This window comes from Lipophrys pholis, assembly GCF_963383615.2.
Source record: "Lipophrys pholis genome assembly, chromosome: 9".
In the NCBI taxonomy this organism is placed as follows: domain Eukaryota; kingdom Metazoa; phylum Chordata; class Actinopteri; order Blenniiformes; family Blenniidae; genus Lipophrys; species Lipophrys pholis.
Genome location: NC_137639.1, coordinates 7,005,937 through 7,024,273, shown reverse-complemented (window position 1 = coordinate 7,024,273; position 18,337 = coordinate 7,005,937). Strand labels below are relative to the sequence as shown.

Sequence of the window (18,337 nt, the reverse complement as noted above, 5' to 3'; positions counted from 1 at the left end):
TAAATGGACTATTTTTACCTCTGTGTGCTGACGTTTGGATCAAACTTCACGTGTTAAAACGGTGGAAGTGTTGCTCCGTGTGCCCCCATTGCACTTGTTATTTTTCAATCCACACTCACCACACGTGCATTTCACTGTATATTAAAGCAAACTGTGCACTGAAAGCCTAAACACTGCCCTTCTCGAGCAGCTTCTTGTGAAGGAAAGGAAAGAGGACATGTCAGTGACACATTTAATGCAGCAGAAATCGATTCAGAATCCAGTTTAAAAACTGAGCCGTAGCACGTTTCCAATGTGTGGAGTGACTGACGGTTGAGTTTGTTGTCTTGTTGTCACATCAACAACCACCAAAAAGGGTGCAATCCACAGTTATCAGTATCAATCCATTTATAAATATGTCATTGTTGATTTTTCTCTCCCGACACACAAGCCAGATAAAGTTTCACGACACAAACAGTGACAGTCTTTGGTTTTATTTAACAACAGCGGGCAGATAATTGCAGGATTACTCTTCATAAAAGGGGCCGGACCTCTTTGCTCAAAGCAGGCTGACTATCTACTGGATAAATGTTACAGCAACAGCCTGACTGAGCCAGCAGGTTGGAAATATACAAACACTTCACGGTTCTTCAAAATAACACATAAATGTAATATAACCCGGCGCAGTGGATGCGGTGTTGATGTTTTCCTCTTCACACGTGTCATTAAGTTGGACGCCGTGAAGTGGTTTGATGCAGAGAAAGAAAAGAGAAAGTCATGCAGCACAGCTCGTGAGCTGGAGCGCCATCAGGGGACCCCACGATCCAGACATGGTCAACAGGCCACTGGATTAACGTTCCTGTCCAACGGGAAGCAAAGTGACTGGATCACACGAAGGATGGCTGAAGTTTTCGTCAGGAATAAACTGGAAAAACAAAACAAAAACACGAAGAGCACAAATGTAGGTCATCAGATTACACGGAAAGTTCCATAGTACTTTTAAGGTTTGGCAGCTTTGGGATAACATCGCTTTAAAATAGAACAAAGTGAGAGACCTCATATTTTATATTATTGTTATTATATTAACATAAGCAGAAACACTGATGATTAAACTTCCTCCTTTAACCACAGAACTTTGATGGTTAAATGCAATAATGTGTGGGAACTAAACAATAAAAGCTGTGTGTTTCCACAGTACAGAGGGTTTGTGAGTGTGTTTTACCCGATGGACCTTCAGTCAGTTTTGATGCTGGGGCAGTAAAGTGTAAACAACTCTGGTGGAGTCCTTTGGTTTTTTATCTCCCCCTGGTGGCAGGTTGTGTATCTGCACCTGATCCGTGCTGGAAGGAAAACCGCAGAAGAGCATCTTGTCTTCATTTAGATCAAAAGCCAATAGAATACGTGTACATTCCTCTTCACGGACAGTTCGTGGTGCTGAGAGAGTAAAGAAGACAGTAAAATAAAGGTACCTGGACAACTTAGAGTAGTGGACGGTGATGTATTTAGAGCTGCGACTCTCAACTTGTGTGACTGGAGGAGCGTCCATCAGAGGGACGATGGCGGGATGGGAGCTCTCGTTCAGATCCTCCGGCTCCTCCTGGACACACAGAATCCAAACATCATGTCGCTGATCATCTTCATCAGAAATGCGTCAAACTCACTTCAGTTCACATACAGTACAAGTGGACTGGGCCAGTGAATAATAACATCACACTCTATAAATAACTAGAACTCTGAAACTTTATTAATGAAACAAGTTCACGTTTAATAAATTACTCTCTTAAAACCCTGAAATTTGAATAAAAGAATTTCAACAATATCCTGCCTCAGTTCCACACGTGCTTTACAACTTACAGATCACAGTGGATTGTTTATTTTTAATTATATTTACATTTAAAAGACATAAAACATTTGGTCACATGAAGCTGGAACTCAAAAATACAGTCGGGCAGGTCATGTTATGATCAGCATAACTTGCTAGATCCAAATTATTTTGAATCTGGACACATTTCTACATCTTAACTGCATAAAGTCACAACACTACAGCAAAAAGCTCCAGGAACAGAATTCCACTATGGAAGTGTGCAGCAGACGGACTATTTTGATTACGGAGAGTTTAATGAGATGTAAATAAAACGCTGCTGCATGATGATGGTGATTACAGTTTTCCCCCATTGTTAAAACACAAAACCTGATTCCTGCAGCACAAAAAGCCAAACCTCTTCATCATCCGCGAAAGGAAACACACATTTCCCATGACCAACAACACAACTCACCTGTTTCCACACGTCTAAATATTCAAAACTCTTTCTGCATAACCTCACACAGCAGTGACCAAATAAACCTTTCATTGCACTTTGTGTTCATTCAGCAAACCCATGGTCTCAATATAATGAACTCAAGTTACCATAACCTAAAGTCAGCGATCACTCCCTCCTCCAGGTGAAAACACTCAGAACACTGTGAACACACCAATCAGAACTCGATAAAAAGAATCAATCAACAATCAAGATATAGAGTTCATGTCCTCTGGAACAATGGAGCCCAACCATGCACAGACTGAGAGACAACAGAGAGGACGAGGACGAGGAAGAGGAAGAGGGAGAAGATGAGGATGAGGAAGAGGAAGATGAAGAAGTTGAGGATGAGTAAGAGGAAGAAGATGAAAATGAGGAAGAGGGAGAAGATGACAATATGGAAGATGAAGATGATGAGAAAGAGGAAAACAATGAGAATGAGGACGATGATAATGAAGATGAAGAAGATGAGAATGATGAAGATGGAGAAGAATGTGAAGAAAATGAGGAATAAGATGATGTTGAGGATGAGGATGAGGATGATGATGATGATGATGATGATGATGATGATGATGATGATGATGATGATGATGATGATGATGATGATGATGATGATGATGATGATGATGATGATGAGGATGAGGACGAGGACGAAGACGAGGAAGAGGAAGAGGAAGAGGAAGAGGGAGAAACATTATTGAACAACCTGCCATCACACCAGCTCCGAGCCAGAGGGGAGGCAACGTCACCATGTGTGCAGCCATTAGCAATCGTAGCATCCTCCACCACCTTGCCCTATTGGCAATGTGACACCCTCCAACAGGAAGGAGAGCCAGAGCAACCAGGGCAACCAGGGCAACCAGGGCAACCAGGGCAACCACAGCAACCAGGGCAACCAGGGCAACCAGAACAACCAGGGCAACCAGGGCAACCAGGGCAATCAGAGCAACCAGAGCAACCAGAGCAAGCCCAATATATTGTCACTCGGGATAACGTGAGCGTCCATCGGGCTGCTCTGGTTCAATGACCACCCCAGGTTGAGGGTCCTTGTTCTGTCAGCAGCTCCTCTTTACTGAACCCAATAGAGGAATTGTTCTCAGCGTGGCGGTGGAGTCTATGACCACCACCCATACACACAGCACCACCTGCTGGAGGCAATGGTGAATGCCTGAGAGGATACTCCTCTGGGATCTATCCAGGGTTAGATCCGACACACAAGAAGATATTTCCCACGCCGCCTGGCGAGGGACGACATAATGTGTGACGTTGATGAAATACTATGGCCCGACCCTGACCTGAGACAAGATCATGCTGATGTTGATACAAATGGTGATGAACCTGTATATGTGTTCAATATGGAAATACTGTGAACGAACCCTGTTCTTGACATTTTGGTGGCAGTGTGTTGATTTAATCCCTCCTGTGTGTAACAAACACTTATGTAGTGTGTGTTTTGACAGCTTGTGTGTGTTGTCTGGGGGTAAAAACTGATTGGGACCCAGAAGCTAGATGTTTGTACAGATTGGCTGTGAGTTTTTAAAATTGAGTGTGAAGATTTGAGAAAATGGTGACGTTGTTCCAGGAATTGCGTTGTGGCTTTTTGTTGTTGTGTTGTGCTCTTGTCCCTTCTGGGCCACGGTATTAATCACCTCACTGATTCATCATATGATAAAGTGCACCCCTGGTGGTCAAGAAAATGTATTGCAGTTAAAGTGATAATTTTTCACAACATTCAAATTTCATCTTGCGGGTCGGATTAGACTCTTTGGTGGAGTAGTTCTGTACGTTTGACCCTCCCGATCGTCACCTTCACACCAACCTCTAACGAGACGCTCACCGGGATGTCGGCCATCTTGCTCTTTCTCACTGGGAAGGGCTGCGGGGCCGACTCGTAGAAGAGGGTGTCGGCTGTCACCGATGGACGCTGGGGAGTCACACGCAAACCATAAATCATCGGGTCAGGATCAAAGATTAGGAATGAATCACAGACAAACGGCAGTACCTTGTTCATTACTTCTACTGACTCCATGTCCACTCTGTGCATGTTTTTACTGTGGGAACAAACACACGGGGGTCAGAGGGAAAACTGCCGCCAAAGTCAAAAATAAGCCCCGATAAGAAAAACCACCTGATCATGATGGCCACTGTGAGAGTGATGAGGGCAGCGGAAACGCCCACGGCTGAGGCCAAGGCGATGACCTTCAGACGACCTGCGGGGCATCGGGACGACGGGGGGTCATTATAAGTGGAAGTGAGACGAAATGATGGATGTGAGAACACATCAGATGAATGAGAAGCAGAAGTGTCAGAGGTAAAATAGATCAGCGCGCATTAAAAATAGAAGCAGAAAGTGATCCGGGAGGAAAAGACTCGCGCATCAAGCGGCGGCCGTCTAGACCCTCAAGTCTTGTGTTTCCAGTGGCCATTTCCAAACCTAACTCCTCACTTCTTCAGCTGTCTAGACTCAAATAGTAGTTTTCCACAGCAGCTCGTCACCTCCTCCTCCCCGGTCGTAGCGAGAGGGCTTCACATGACTCACAGTGACTCATAGAAAAACAGTCACAAATCATGAGGCTGTACACAATGAAAGCCAGGAGCCCGGAGCGCCGCGATAGTGACAGCGCTGCTTCATCACTTATTATTGAAACCACACAATAACCTCACCAAGCATCACTTGTGGTCTAATCAGATAAATACTGTTTGTTCTAATGTGTCTTATAAAATCCGAATCGCTTCACGAAAGTGATACGGGCACATATTGTGACTCAGAAGAATAACAGGAGTGGAAGATCCCATGATGTCAACACCGAGATGATCCACCGCAGGCTTCGGTGCAGTGCGGGTCTGTGGAAAGTGAAAGAAAATAACACAAACATGGTGAAAATTCATCCAGAGGATGTGCGGGGACGAGGGATTGGCTGATATGGATGTTTTGTGGCCGACGCCGATTCCGATAACTGATAGAACCGATTAAATCCCTCAGCGCTGGGGCGACGCCTTCGACAGAACTACGTAGCAATGGCGTGGGTCGGTGGCGGCGACGATCCGGTCAATGTAGCAGCAGCGATAAAGGCATGGACGGAGAATGTGCTAACGTATCGGTCTGGCGTGGAGGACACATCGAGGGACGTCAGGGGAACTAGTCGGTAAATGTGCTGTTGGCGTTTTACTCTTCATTCTGCTGTGGGGCGACTGGGGCGTGACATGAAAGGAGCCGGAGCGCCCTCTACTGGAGACGTAACATAAGGGCATCAGATAAATACACCACATTCCCTGCGTTCTATTAGTGAAGAATAAAAGTTAACATCAGCGTCAATCGGCCAACGTTCGGCCAATAAGAGATAATCATCTGATGGCTAAATAATCGGTGGGACGATATGGACCGATGTATGTACTCTCTATTTTGACCATCTGGTGGCGGTTTAGATACTTTTGGCTTTCGAATGTCAACCTTGGAGATAAATCATTCATCCATTGGTTCATCTTCTGTACATGATTTATCCACATTGTGTGGCAGAAGGGGATTTCAGTGGAGAGGTCGCCACTGTGGCCAAACCAAAGCGTCTTCCCCCATGTGTCCGTTACCCTCATGTGCTTCACCTGCGTCCCTCCCTACTTCAAACCCTCCCTCCTCCTGCCTCGCTGCCAGATCATCTTGGTTGCTTCGTCTCCAGACGTCCAGCAGATCCGAATATTCTTCCCGGTGTTCCCCCTGTTTCTCGTCAGCGCTTTAGTTTTGGCTGGTTGTTGGGACTCGTCGCCTCGGCACTCTCGCTTGGAAAAAAAGAAACTCTTTGAACTGAGCTACGCTTGTTCGTCTGCCTTTGGGTCTGCCACGCCGCTGACACTGGTGGCCCGTGGGCCACACGTGACTCTCGTTCTACTCTCTGCAGCAAATTTCCACAAAAGGATTCGCATAATTGGTTTGATAGGTTAAGAGGAGAGAAAGTACATTTCTAAACCACATTCAAACTATTTTCAATTGTAAATATTCAGTAAAAATTGAAATTTTCATGAGATTAGTAGAAAAAATATCCAAAACATTCTTGTGGTAAAAGCCCTCACTCACAATTTGGCCCTGTGGAAGTGAGGATGAAGTTTTCGTGGCTCTAACAATAATCAGAACTGCGCAGGAACAGATGGTTTCATTGTATTCCGCCCGAAAGTCACGGAGCCAAAGAGCCCGTCTGCATGTTAGTACCTCGGACTCTGACGGTGAGGACCGGAGAGCTGTGGGCGCCGATCCGATTCCTGGCTTCGCAGTAGTACTGGCCGCTCTCACCGGGCCCGACCTCCGAGAAGCTGAAGACCGGCCCCGACTTGGAGCCCCAAGCTGCACGGCGGAGCACAGGACACCATCACGTCTAATAGCCGCTACACAAAGTGGAACGCCAGGCCTCGCTGACAGGGAACATTTACACACTGAGACGGTTAAGCATTGGTGACGTTGTAACGTCGACCTTGAGTGGAACCACATTTTCTTTTTTTTTGAGGGTGCTCACATTGTACAGAGCCTCCGTCCAGAGCTAAGCGGTGCCACGTGAAGTTGTCCACGGCCGGGTAAGCCTGACTGCTGCAGGTCAGAGTGAGAGGCTGGCCGGCCTCCACCACGCTGGAGGGCCGCGCCAGGACGGAGGTGTTCTTGGGAGGATCTGCAGAGAAGAAAGAAGTGATGCGTTCAGTTACTTTGAGGAGAAGCGGAATCGGAGCTCCTCCGCCAGGGGCCGGCAACCTGCGGCTCTTCCATGGGATTAATTAGAAATAAACATTTTGTTTAATTTGAATTCAACACAGATTTTCAAAAGAAAGTCGAATCTCCGAGCGAGAAACCGCTAAATAACAGCCATAACAGATGGATTTGCTAAAAATTAAAAAAAAAAAAAAAAAGTTGGTAAAACTATTCAAAACAAACTAAGATCAAACTAAGATGATTACAATAGCCAGGATTGGTTGTTTTTTTTGTTGTTTTTTTTAGGAAAAGTTAAAAGGCAAAGGATACAAAAGGCAAACGGGTAAAACAAACAAAAAAAAAAGAAAGAAAACTATTTCTTTTCAAAAAAAATTTAAAAATTAAATAAAGAAGAAAAAGGAAGAAAAAGAAAACAAGAAAATTATTTAAAAATTAAAAAGAAAAGGATAAAAGAAAACAGAAAAAAATATAAAAAAAAAAAGAAATTAAGATTAAGATAAAGAAAACATTGCTCTTATAACTCAAACTGCTCTTTCAATTAGAAGCACACACTGAAAAATTTTACTATTTGCAAATAGTTGGACGAACTTAATTGAATTGCTTTATTTTGAAACACCTAAGCTCTTCAAACTTAAGTTAATAAGTTAGATTAAGTTTGAAGAACTTGATTCATTTACATGTTACCAATTGACGCAGTTCAATTAAGTTGGTCGAACTATTTCCAACTATTTTCTTTTTTCAGTGCACAGAGGCGATAAACAGTTAAATCACTAAGAAAATCCATGAAACAAAAGAGGAAAACCCACAAAAGCTAAAAATGTAAAACAATATATATAAATTGTTTGAAGCTATTTTCTTTTTATTTGTTTTTTTCTTGTTAATTTCAGATTATTTGGGGGATAATCCTGAAAAGGACTCTTTTGTCCTTAAAGGTTGCAGACCCATGACCTCACACACACACACACACACACACACACACACACACACACACACACACACACACACACACACACACACACACACACACACACACACACACACACACACACACACAGAGTACTCACACAGCACAGTGAGCGTAGCAACAGGGGAGCTCTGGTATCCTAGCGGGTTGGACACTGTGCAGTAGTACTGACCCGCATGGTGAGCTCGCACCGACAGGAAGGTCAGGTTCTGAAAGGCTCCTTTAGATATCACCTGGTCACCCAGGATACGATACCAAGCATACCTGCAGGACACAGCTGACGATGACGATGGTGATGATGATGATTTGTGATGAGAATGTGTAAAAATGAAAGACATGAAGCTGTTTCCTGTCTGTCTTTATCTTTGAAAACTAATGGATGATGTATGAACCGATGATGGTGGCGACAACATAAACAACAGACATTGAAGTGATGTCGTCGTCACGTTTGATTTCAGGTGTTCATGTTGAGCTTCCCTACCTGCTGGGTGCAGGATGGGCATGGCTGACACAGCTCAGGTTCACATAGGAGCCCTCTCTGATGTCGCCGAGCGGACGCACAAGCACCCGGGTGTTTTTTGGAGCATCTGCAGAGAAGGAAAGAAAGAAAGACATAAGGAAAACTCTCTGTGTGTGTTTGAAGGTAAAAACCCTGGAAGCTGTGGTGGAATCGTTTTCCTCTCATCATGCTGCTTCAGAAGGGGTTCCATTCCCTTTGCTCAGGATGAATCACATGTGAAACATGACCAGAGGGCAGTTATTATACATATATATATATAAGATAATACAACTAACCAACAAACTGGAACTAAATCTTTGAGGCAGTGGCGGTCTAGAGAAGCAAATTTAGGATTAGAAGCTCGCAGGTTGGATTCCCACTGCAGAGAGGTCACCACTGTGGCTCCCTGAGGATGACCTTTGACCCCAGCTAATGGGGTTGATGTAGAATAAATGAACTCCCTCAAGGGGATTGATAACATAGTGAGTTAGTTAAAACTGGAACGGCCTACAATACGAGCAGTTTGGTTTTAGCTTAAGAATGAACTATTTACTGATTAAACCCAAAACAATCAAGTTTACTGTGTTTTTAAGCGTCTTTACATTTATCTACTAGTGTGTTTGGGTGGAAACCAGGAAATATGAAACCACTGAGGGGAAAAATAGCAAGAACAAACACAATCAATCTATCATGTGCTATTTATGTTACCTTTCTAAATAAATATGCAGCACTGTGAGTTTTAATTACTGTGAGTGAAATATATCTGTGTGTGTGAATGTGAACAATTAGTTAGTTTAAATATTTATTTATCTCTGCAATCAATATATAATAATAATAATAATTATTATTATTATTAACAACTGCAATATAATAATAATATAATAATAATAATAATAATAATAATAATAATAATAATAATAATAATAATAATAATAATAATAATAATAATAATAATAATAATTTATTTATTAGATTTGATTGTTATTATTTTTTTAATTAAATATTGGCGTTGCTATCAGGATATTGTGCCTTCTTCAGGTTAATCAGTCTCACCCAGACTAATGAGAACGATGGATTCTCTCTCCCCGACTCTTGGACAGTCCACTGCAGGCAGACTCAGACTGCGGCTTTTGACTTTGAGCAGTTCCTGAGTGTGATGTCGAGGTCACATGCTGCCATACTTGTGAAACACGCAGCGAACTCACATGTGACGTTGAGGAGAAGTGGTCTGGAGCGATCTGTCCCCAGCGAGTTTCGTGCTACGCAGAAATACTCTCCTCTGTCGGTGTATCTGAGGTGAGGCAGATGGAGCTGAGGCCTGAAGCTGTCTGGGATGCTGCCGCTCTCCATATCTGCAAAGCACGCAGAGCTGAGGCCAGTGCACACATAACCTCTCCAAGACGACATCGTCCAAAAACATGGATGGAAATGATTCATATTCTACTGTTAAAACAAAAAAAAAGAAAAGAAGATTATAAATCTCAGATCTTCTCTTGATCCTCTGCAGGACGGACTGAGCTTTATGAGTAACTGTCAACAACCCGTCGCTCCACCTCTCTCTGTGGACGCTGAGCTTCATGTGGAGAAATGTTCTTGGGTTGTTGTATTTTTATTTTTTTTTTTTTAGTCTTATCTTGCACCTTTGAACCAGGCGAAGCTCTCCACAGGCGGAGCCGCATCGCTGCTGCAGGTCAGGGTGACGGGGCCGCCCTCCGACACCGCCACCGAAGGAAAGGCTGCGATGAGGGTGGAGCGAGGTGCGTCTGGAGGGGGAAATGAAGTAGAACAGGGATAAGAGAGGAGAGAAACGACCAACTGCTGATGAGCCATCCATCACGTCTGAGCAGGTCAGAGTGTCAGAGCGGCTGGAGCCGATGTCAGATGGAAAACATGCTCACATCCTCCCACACCCAACAGACCACTGAGTCTAGAATGACCTGAAAAACACAACAGTTATCAGGACAAAAACAAAACAAACAAGCTTAATATATACAAAGACATTAATGTACGCGAAAAAACCTCAACTAAAATTAGACTTTTAAACTTTTGAGATGCTTAATTACTTTACAGCAGATTCTCTAAGCATCATTAAATCAGGGGTGTGGGCTACAAGAGGCTCCAATCTGCCCAAACCTCCGAGCAAGCGGCAAAAATGTAAAAGAAGCCAGTGATTTAATAACGCTTTTCTCAAGCGTAGGGACACAACGTAACACTGAGACCCGAGCTGAGATATCAGTAATAAACTGGCATTAGCCCCAAAGCTATCCTGTCAGGGTGAGTTTGTAAAAAAAAACACCCATAATGCAACAGCTGTAGTTTATAGACACTTAAAATTGGTTTCGTGTTGAGATTGTAGTCGTTTATGGAAGCAATTGTTTTGTGAAAATAGAGACATTTTAATCGTCTGTGTTCAACATTTTAAATGTGAAGGTTATCATTGCTTTATTTTAGCGGTCCGGCCACTCGAGATGAGATACGACAGAATGTGGCTGTGGTGAATGTAAACGTGTTCTACTCCCCGGGTTTAAAGACTCCCGTTGTTACTCACGTCCCAGTGCCAGTGCGAGGGACGGCGACTGCACGTTCTGCGGTGGGATCGGCCGGCAGGTGTACCCTCCGACGTGTTGCTGATCGAAGCGATTGATAATCATCCACTTTTCAAAGGATCCGAGGTTCAGTCCATTCCTGGATGTGCGGCGCCACAGAATAGCGTGAGACAGGCCGGCCGGTTAAAGAGGTAGAATGCGCTGTGCTCGCTGACGCACCTGTAGAGAGCAAGGCTTCTCCCCGGAGCGGCGCATCCTCTGGCCTGGCAGCCGACGAACACGGTCTCTCCGACTCCAAACATGTTGGCTGTCCTGGCTGGATGCACGTACACCTGCAGGTCTGGATCACACACACGCACACACACACCGGGAGTTTCGCAGGCTTCCTTACAGCCGCCGCTTCAGGGTGTGCTGACCGACCTGTGACGGCCAGAGTGACGGTGTCCGGGGAAGTCCATCGTCCCAGCGGCTGGTCCGTCTCAAACCTGAAGTGATACTGGCCTGCGTCGCTCAGCTTCACCCCCCGAATCTGGACCGAGCAGCTGGAGTAGCTGCCCCCGATGTACCTGCGATTCATTCATGTAAATTCACCAGACTTCAGGAGCCCCTCATTTGACTTTTTAACACGGCGGCCGGAGGCGTTTGCTCCCACCGTGTGCGTCCGCGGTAGGACAGGCTGACGTGGCTGGGATCAGTGTGGTGGGTGAACTCCCGGCGGCCCTCGGCAGACACTCGGAACCACATGACTCTCTTCACTGTGTGGCCTGGGGCGGTGAGAAAAAAAGGAAAACACAACAGGGTCAACATGTGAACATCTTCTGTCCTGTAAAGATGAGAATGAATGATATTAAAATGATAGAGAGCAAGTTCCATCCCATGATGGGCAGGTGAAGGCACGTTCAGCTGAAGAAGAGAGACGCACAAATAGACATAAATAAGCCTGTAAAAAGTGGATGTCAATTAAAATCAATAAGTTACCTGGCAACTCTAAATTGGCCCTGAGGTGTAAATGTGTGTGTGATGATTGTCTTCTTGTTTCGGGTCTTTTGGACTGGTGACCTGTCCAGATCATTCATACCGTGCCTTACGGCCGGGATAAGCTGGTGGTCCAGCTCGTCTCGTCTTTATGGCTTTTTTTTCACATGAAATGAATGCTGTCAACTCAAACCTGGAACATCCCCAAACAAACTGAATCTGAAGCTTTGCGATCGCAAAAGCTGAAACCAAAATCTACCCAGAGGACGCGAGAATGCAACTAGTCGATGGTTTGAATCCCAACGCCTCACAATCTGTCTCCCTGTCTGATCCTTTTCTCTCCTTCTGTCTCCTGACCACAAGCAGAAGAGCACAATCTTTATCTCTGAGTCGGTTCTGGTTCTGCAGAAAGTCTTTATCTCTCAGTCTGGCTCTGCAGGTTTGTTCCAGTTAAAAGTTAGTTTCTCTTGTTTCTCTTTCCACCGTCTCCTCTGCTTGTTCACATGAAATTGTTGTGTGTTTCTTTGTAAAAGAGCCTTTAAATGACTGTTTTATTTGGCGCTATATGAATAAATTTGAACTGAACTGAACTGAACTGAACTGCATAGAATAGAATAGAATAGAATAGAATAGAATAGAATAGAATAGAATAGATTTGCTGTCATACCTGATGGATAATCATAACGGCAGGGCAGAGTGACCGTGGTCCCCGCCCACACACAGATCTCCCTCCTTGAGAATGACACACTCCACCTGCTCTCAGTACCTGCAGGACACACACACACACACACACACACACACACACACACACACACACACACACACACACACACACACACACACACACACACACACACACACACACACACACACACACACACACACCGTGTCAAAAACGAATCAGCACCTACGCAGCCTGTGTCACATAAAACGGGCTCATCCAGCTGCAGGGAAGAATTTCTTGGAAACTTAAGGAAGTGTAAATTTTCAATAAGCCACAAGTAAAACTTTTCCTCCACTCGACTCCTCGGAGGAGAACTTGACAAACCACAGTTCTCAGAGCTGGCTTCAGACAGCGACACATAAAAGCGAGGCAGTGTTAACGAAGCCCGATGTGCAGCCGTGGTGTCATCCTGTGCTGCTGACTGCCTGCCTGGCTGACTACCTTGCACAAAAGGCAATCAATACTTATAAATAAACCTGAGCGTAAAGGCAAGGGCACCTGGCTGCAGGACCTTCTGTGCATGAAGGATCCCAGAAATCTATCATTTAGTGTTTCAATCAGTTTGTCTTTCTTTCTTTTTTTTTACTTTGACAACAATTTGCAGTATGAATTCACATAGAAATAAGGAGTAAAATACAAGCGTTAAATATAAAACCTTAAAGAATTCAAAGCTACACTTCCATTTAGCTCAATTCATCATATGTTGAAAACAATATTCAAAAAATGTGTTTTCTTACCTGGTAACGCTGCGAGGATGATACCCAGGATGAACACACCTGCCAACATCTCCGCTGACACGAGCTCTGTAATGCCCCCGCAAGAAGGAGAAGGACTCAGAGCTCGTCTCCTCCACATTTACCTCCATCCAGCCGATTAAATACAAACTACTCACCACATAGAGTGTCTGCATTCACCCTCCAACAGTCAGATGTGTGGCGTGCACCTCCAAGATCCAGCTGTGCGGTTTATCGCAACGAAGGACGCACCGTGATCAGTGTGTGTTGATGTGAGATGGGGAGAGGAAGAGGAGGAGGATGAGGAGGAGGAGGAAGTCCATGGGCTCGTTTTTAAAGGAAGTTCAGCCACCGCTTTCCATTTTCCCTTTTCTTCCCCGTTGAAACTGTTTCTAAGGTCACTGCACTTCTTTTTTTTGTGTAATGATGAAAATGTGATCTCCTCGGGACCTCTGTTAACTGAACAAGTGACTCATGTAAGGTCAAATGTTATTAACCCGTAAATAAAACCCCTTTTTGATGGAAAAAAAAAGAAAGGAAAAAGGCAAAATAAGGAAGAAAAAAAGCCCCCCCACATAAAATAAAATAAAATAAAATAAAATAAAATAAAATAAAATAAAATAAAATAAAATAAAATAAAATAAGATAAGATAAGATAAGATAAGATAAGATAAGATAAGATAAGATAAGATAAGATAAGATAAAATAAAATAAAATAAAATAAAATAAAATAAAGTAAAGTAAAGTAAAGTAAAGTAAAATAAAATAAAATAAAATAAAATAAAATAAAATAAAATAAAATAAAATAAAATAAAATAAAATAAAATAAATATTAAACAACAGCATGTGGCATTGAATTATTAAAAAATATGGGAAAAAACATGATTTACAATTCACAATGGTGGGTTCGGCTCGTGGATTTATTTCTGGTTTATCGATGGTGATTGTTGTGCCATTTAGTGTTTGGTCCAGCCCTTAATTGAGTTTGTGCACACACTGCCTTATTTCTACTTTTTTGAAATAAGGTTTTGAGGTTTTGAGCCTCACCTGACTTTTTAAATCAGATTTTGGGATTGCTCCTTTCATACCTTGACTTGTCAAACTGATCACTTGTGCAACTGACTAAGCTGTTTGTTTGTACTGTTTTTTTTGTTTTGTTTTTATTTTTGTAAATTTGGAGCACTTCTTCAATGTATGATTGTTTTCTTTTTTTGCACAAAATATGAATATATTTCAAAATTACAAGATGATAAAATCAAAGAAAAGAAGCACAGGGAGCTATACGAATCAATGAAAATAAAAATATAGAGATGAATGAATAACAAGCAGGGAAAAATAACAAGAGTTAACATAAACGCACAACATATCAACTCAGATCCAGTGCAATTTGAACAGGAGATAATTAAATAATTTCACCTTAACAAAAGGCCAAAGAGGAAAGTAATTTAACTGATTTGTCCACTGAGTTCCAGAGTTGGAAAAGGTGATATTTGGAGATATGACAAAGTGGTACATGAAAGTCTGTTGGGCTCCTCGATGGGTCATAATGAATGTCTGATGATAAGAGGTAGAAGTTGCGAAATGCATGTTTATTAGCTATTCTTTTATATATATATAATAATAATAATATATATATAGTATGAATTGATGAAATTGGTCAAAGTTAAAACTTTCTGAACAGAGTTGACCCTTGAGGTCATTCTTAAAAATCTCTTTTGTATCAGACGTATTTGATGAAGCTGAGAAGGATGTGAGGTGTTGCCCAGACAGTATTACAATATGTAAGTTCTTGGTATAATAAACTATAGTACAGAGACATTAGACATCAATTATTCACTAAATGAGACATCAGTGAGATAATACCACAGGAATTCATAGGTTTGTTGCAGACATACTCGATGTGGTTTCCCCATGATAGTCATGAGAGAGGTGTTGGTTTGTCTAAATTTAAAAAAACGAGCTGTAACAAACTATGAACAGTCAGAATTCGGTGCTTTATTTGAATAATGAATTAATCAGACTGTCCTGAAGGACCAACACTTCTTCATACTGTAATGACAGAGCGGGTCTGTTCTCAATGACTCCCAAAACGATATCTGATTGTTTACAGCCGCAGAGGGAAAGTACCAGCAAAAGGTTTGGCAGACCTTCGCTGTCATGGCAACAAAAACAAACACATGACGACCAAAGTCAAACAGTCTGGTCAGGTTTAGAAAAAGATCTCGGTTAGGGTTAAAATAACTTACACTACACTCTATCTATTCTCGTGGAGTAGCTTTTGAAAATAAATCCAAAATGAGTGTCTTGAAATCAGTTTGCCTCTTTTTCCTCTTTGGGATCCTGTTTTATAGAGATGTCAACAAAATGACCGCATGTTTTGATAGCACAGTAGATTCTCTGAATTTCTCTATCAATAATTTGATTTAAATTATTAAACAAAAAGGAAAAAAAAAAGAGAGATAGAGACAAAACCAAGCCGATGCAGAGAATTGCACATCATCAGAGTCTCAGTGGTTCTGCTCCATTTCTTTGTTATGTACAAGAGCTCACTACTAAAGCAATGGCACCATTATCATCAGATTGTTTTCACTGAAACAAATTAGTTATGAACTTTTCTTCAGTTACGATCTGGGGCGGGAGTTTGATACGTTGTGTTATAAAGACTTTAAGTTTGATTTATTTAACCCAACCATCTTTAATCACTCTATATGCCCCTCTGGGTCTGTTGTCAGTTTCCTTCAAGTTCTGATAAAAATCATGTGAGACTGATGACAATGCATTGGAGGGATTTAGAGTTTCATTGAAAGGGCTTCCGACCTTTTATGGTTCTCTGGAGATAAACAGGTAAGATTTCAACAAAAGTAGATTTGCACATGTCAAAGAAAACACAAGATGCTTTCCAGAATCTAAAGCAGACCTGGACGTGTGAGGAATGGGAGTATCGGCTCATGTTTGTGAACATCTATGGAAAAAAAGCCGACAATAAAGTCGGCGTCTCTCAGAATAGAAAATGATTAATAGCTGAGGAATAAGTTGTGTTGTTGTTCCCTTCTTACATAGTGGTTGTTATTTACCATCCTCAGATGTGGTCAGTCGTCCCTTCATCTGATATAAACACTTTAACCAAACAGTCTTAAACTCAGGCCACGTTTACATGCACCCAGGTTTTAAAAAAAAAAAATCGGGATATTTCCCCCTATACGTTTACCCCAAAAATATTTATTGACACAGACCGCATAAACACCTGATTCAGAGCTGCTATGAACATGCCAATCCTGTAGGGGGCAGTGTAACGAGAAGCATGAAGCCATGATAGCCAATCAGAATGATGGGAAAAACACGATGTCACGAACTGTGCCGTAAATCTCCGCCTACCCCCCTTTAGATGCAACCGGAGACACAGAGTTTTTCAAAATCTCCACTGTGGCCGTAGTTTTCAGAAGTCATTGCCTGTGGTGAGTCGTAGCTGCGTCTTCATGTGTAAATGCGCCCAAACACAGAGAAATATCACTGTTTTGTAAATATCCAGGTACGTACTGTATAAACTTATATATCTGGAGTCTTGAAGTCTATCTTGTGTCAGTAATGGGAAATATCTCTTCACTGTTTTTGCTGAGGGTAATTTCAATTTGAAGCAACATGAAGGCGCATGGTTGAACCTTTCGTTTGCCAGTCTGTTGGAACTTTAAAAAGTTAATTCCCAGATAAGTTATCTCTTTCGTCTTGATGTGGGAGTTAACGCTAACTTCACTGGGACCGCTGTCATGGTTCATGTTTGTTTTCTTAAGTTATTTTGAGATTCTGCTTCTCTCTCATTTGAGGCTCCTTGACTTTCCCTCCTCATGTCTGATTGCTGTTTCCTTCCCTGATGTGTTTCACCTGTGTCTGGGTGTGTGACTGTCTGCACCTGGCAGCTGTGGGATTTATTGGGCGTGTTCTGGTTGTTGATCGGTCTGTGTTTCAATGTTGGTTGTGTTTCTGGGATTCCTACATTCCTTGTGCTCACTGGCTTTGGATTTTTCGACTTTTTGGATCATTTGTCTTGACGGCATGGATTTGTTGGCTGCTTGCTCCACCTCCTTCTCCTGTGATTTAAACGTGGGTCTGGCCTGATGAGTCCTTCCTCAACCTGCAGCCCCTGACGCCCTCGTCCCACCGTCATATAACTAACATGGTTAGATAAACCCATATTTCTTACTGCAGTTAAATCTAAGGTACCATTTAAAGAACCAACAAGCATGTCGGGGGGATTTGGACTTCGTAGAGGAAACCTAGCAGGCACATGGAGAACATGCAAATCTCACCAATAAATTCAGAGCAAGAAAGAATCTCTGTGAATTGTCCGTATGAGTCACTTTACACTGTTATTGCTATTGTCAGAGCTATTGTGCATACAGACCATTGATTAGCGGAGGATGTTTATACAGAACTCCCAGTGATCTGACTGATCGTGTGGTGAGAGTGACTGTGTCTTCACTTTCCCCCCGACATCGTCGCAATATTGCTGCAAACTCAGGAACTCTGACCGCCGTGACGGAGCGATGTACGTACACGTATGGTTCACTGGTGAAGTGAAACCAGGCCTGTTGGCGAACATTAATATCCATAAGTCAAACAGACTCAGCAGCCCACATGTCCTCTCATCCACGGCTCTAATTGAGAATTGCTGGCACAGAAAACTACCCGCAACCAGACGTGGGGAAGTTCGAGACCTCTCAGTCAACTGTGTCCACTTAGCCTGATGAGTCTCAACGACTTTAACATCCCACCCTGCCACATCTTGGCCAATAGATGTCAGTTTAGCGTCGCGATGCGGCCAATTGGCTACTTACCCCAGCTCTGACCCACCAGTGATGATGATGATGCACAGTTTAAAGTTTAAGTCAGTCTGTACGTACAGACGTCCAAGCGGAGGAACGGAGGGCGAGT

The 18,337-nt window shown here is 42.9% G+C and overlaps 1 protein-coding gene across 1 annotated transcript; it reads right to left on the bottom strand.

The window, feature by feature from the left end:
- Positions 1 to 458: 458 nt before the first annotated feature.
- On the bottom strand, positions 459 to 13,690 carry LOC308114240 (B-cell receptor CD22). The gene is made up of 19 exons (XM_080470949.1): positions 13,567 to 13,690; positions 13,412 to 13,477; positions 12,618 to 12,716; positions 11,628 to 11,739; positions 11,396 to 11,541; positions 11,195 to 11,315; positions 10,978 to 11,114; positions 10,070 to 10,192; positions 9,635 to 9,781; positions 8,412 to 8,517; positions 8,031 to 8,194; positions 6,779 to 6,928; positions 6,478 to 6,609; positions 4,405 to 4,486; positions 4,279 to 4,327; positions 4,114 to 4,200; positions 1,449 to 1,576; positions 1,202 to 1,319; positions 459 to 904 (listed from the first exon to the last, which is right to left on the bottom strand). Exons 2-18 carry the CDS (start codon positions 13,458 to 13,460, stop codon positions 1,217 to 1,219), a joined length of 1,935 nt encoding a protein of 644 aa, XP_080327075.1. The 5' UTR covers positions 13,461 to 13,477; positions 13,567 to 13,690; the 3' UTR covers positions 459 to 904; positions 1,202 to 1,216.
- Between the last annotated feature and the right edge of the window lie 4,647 nt (positions 13,691 to 18,337).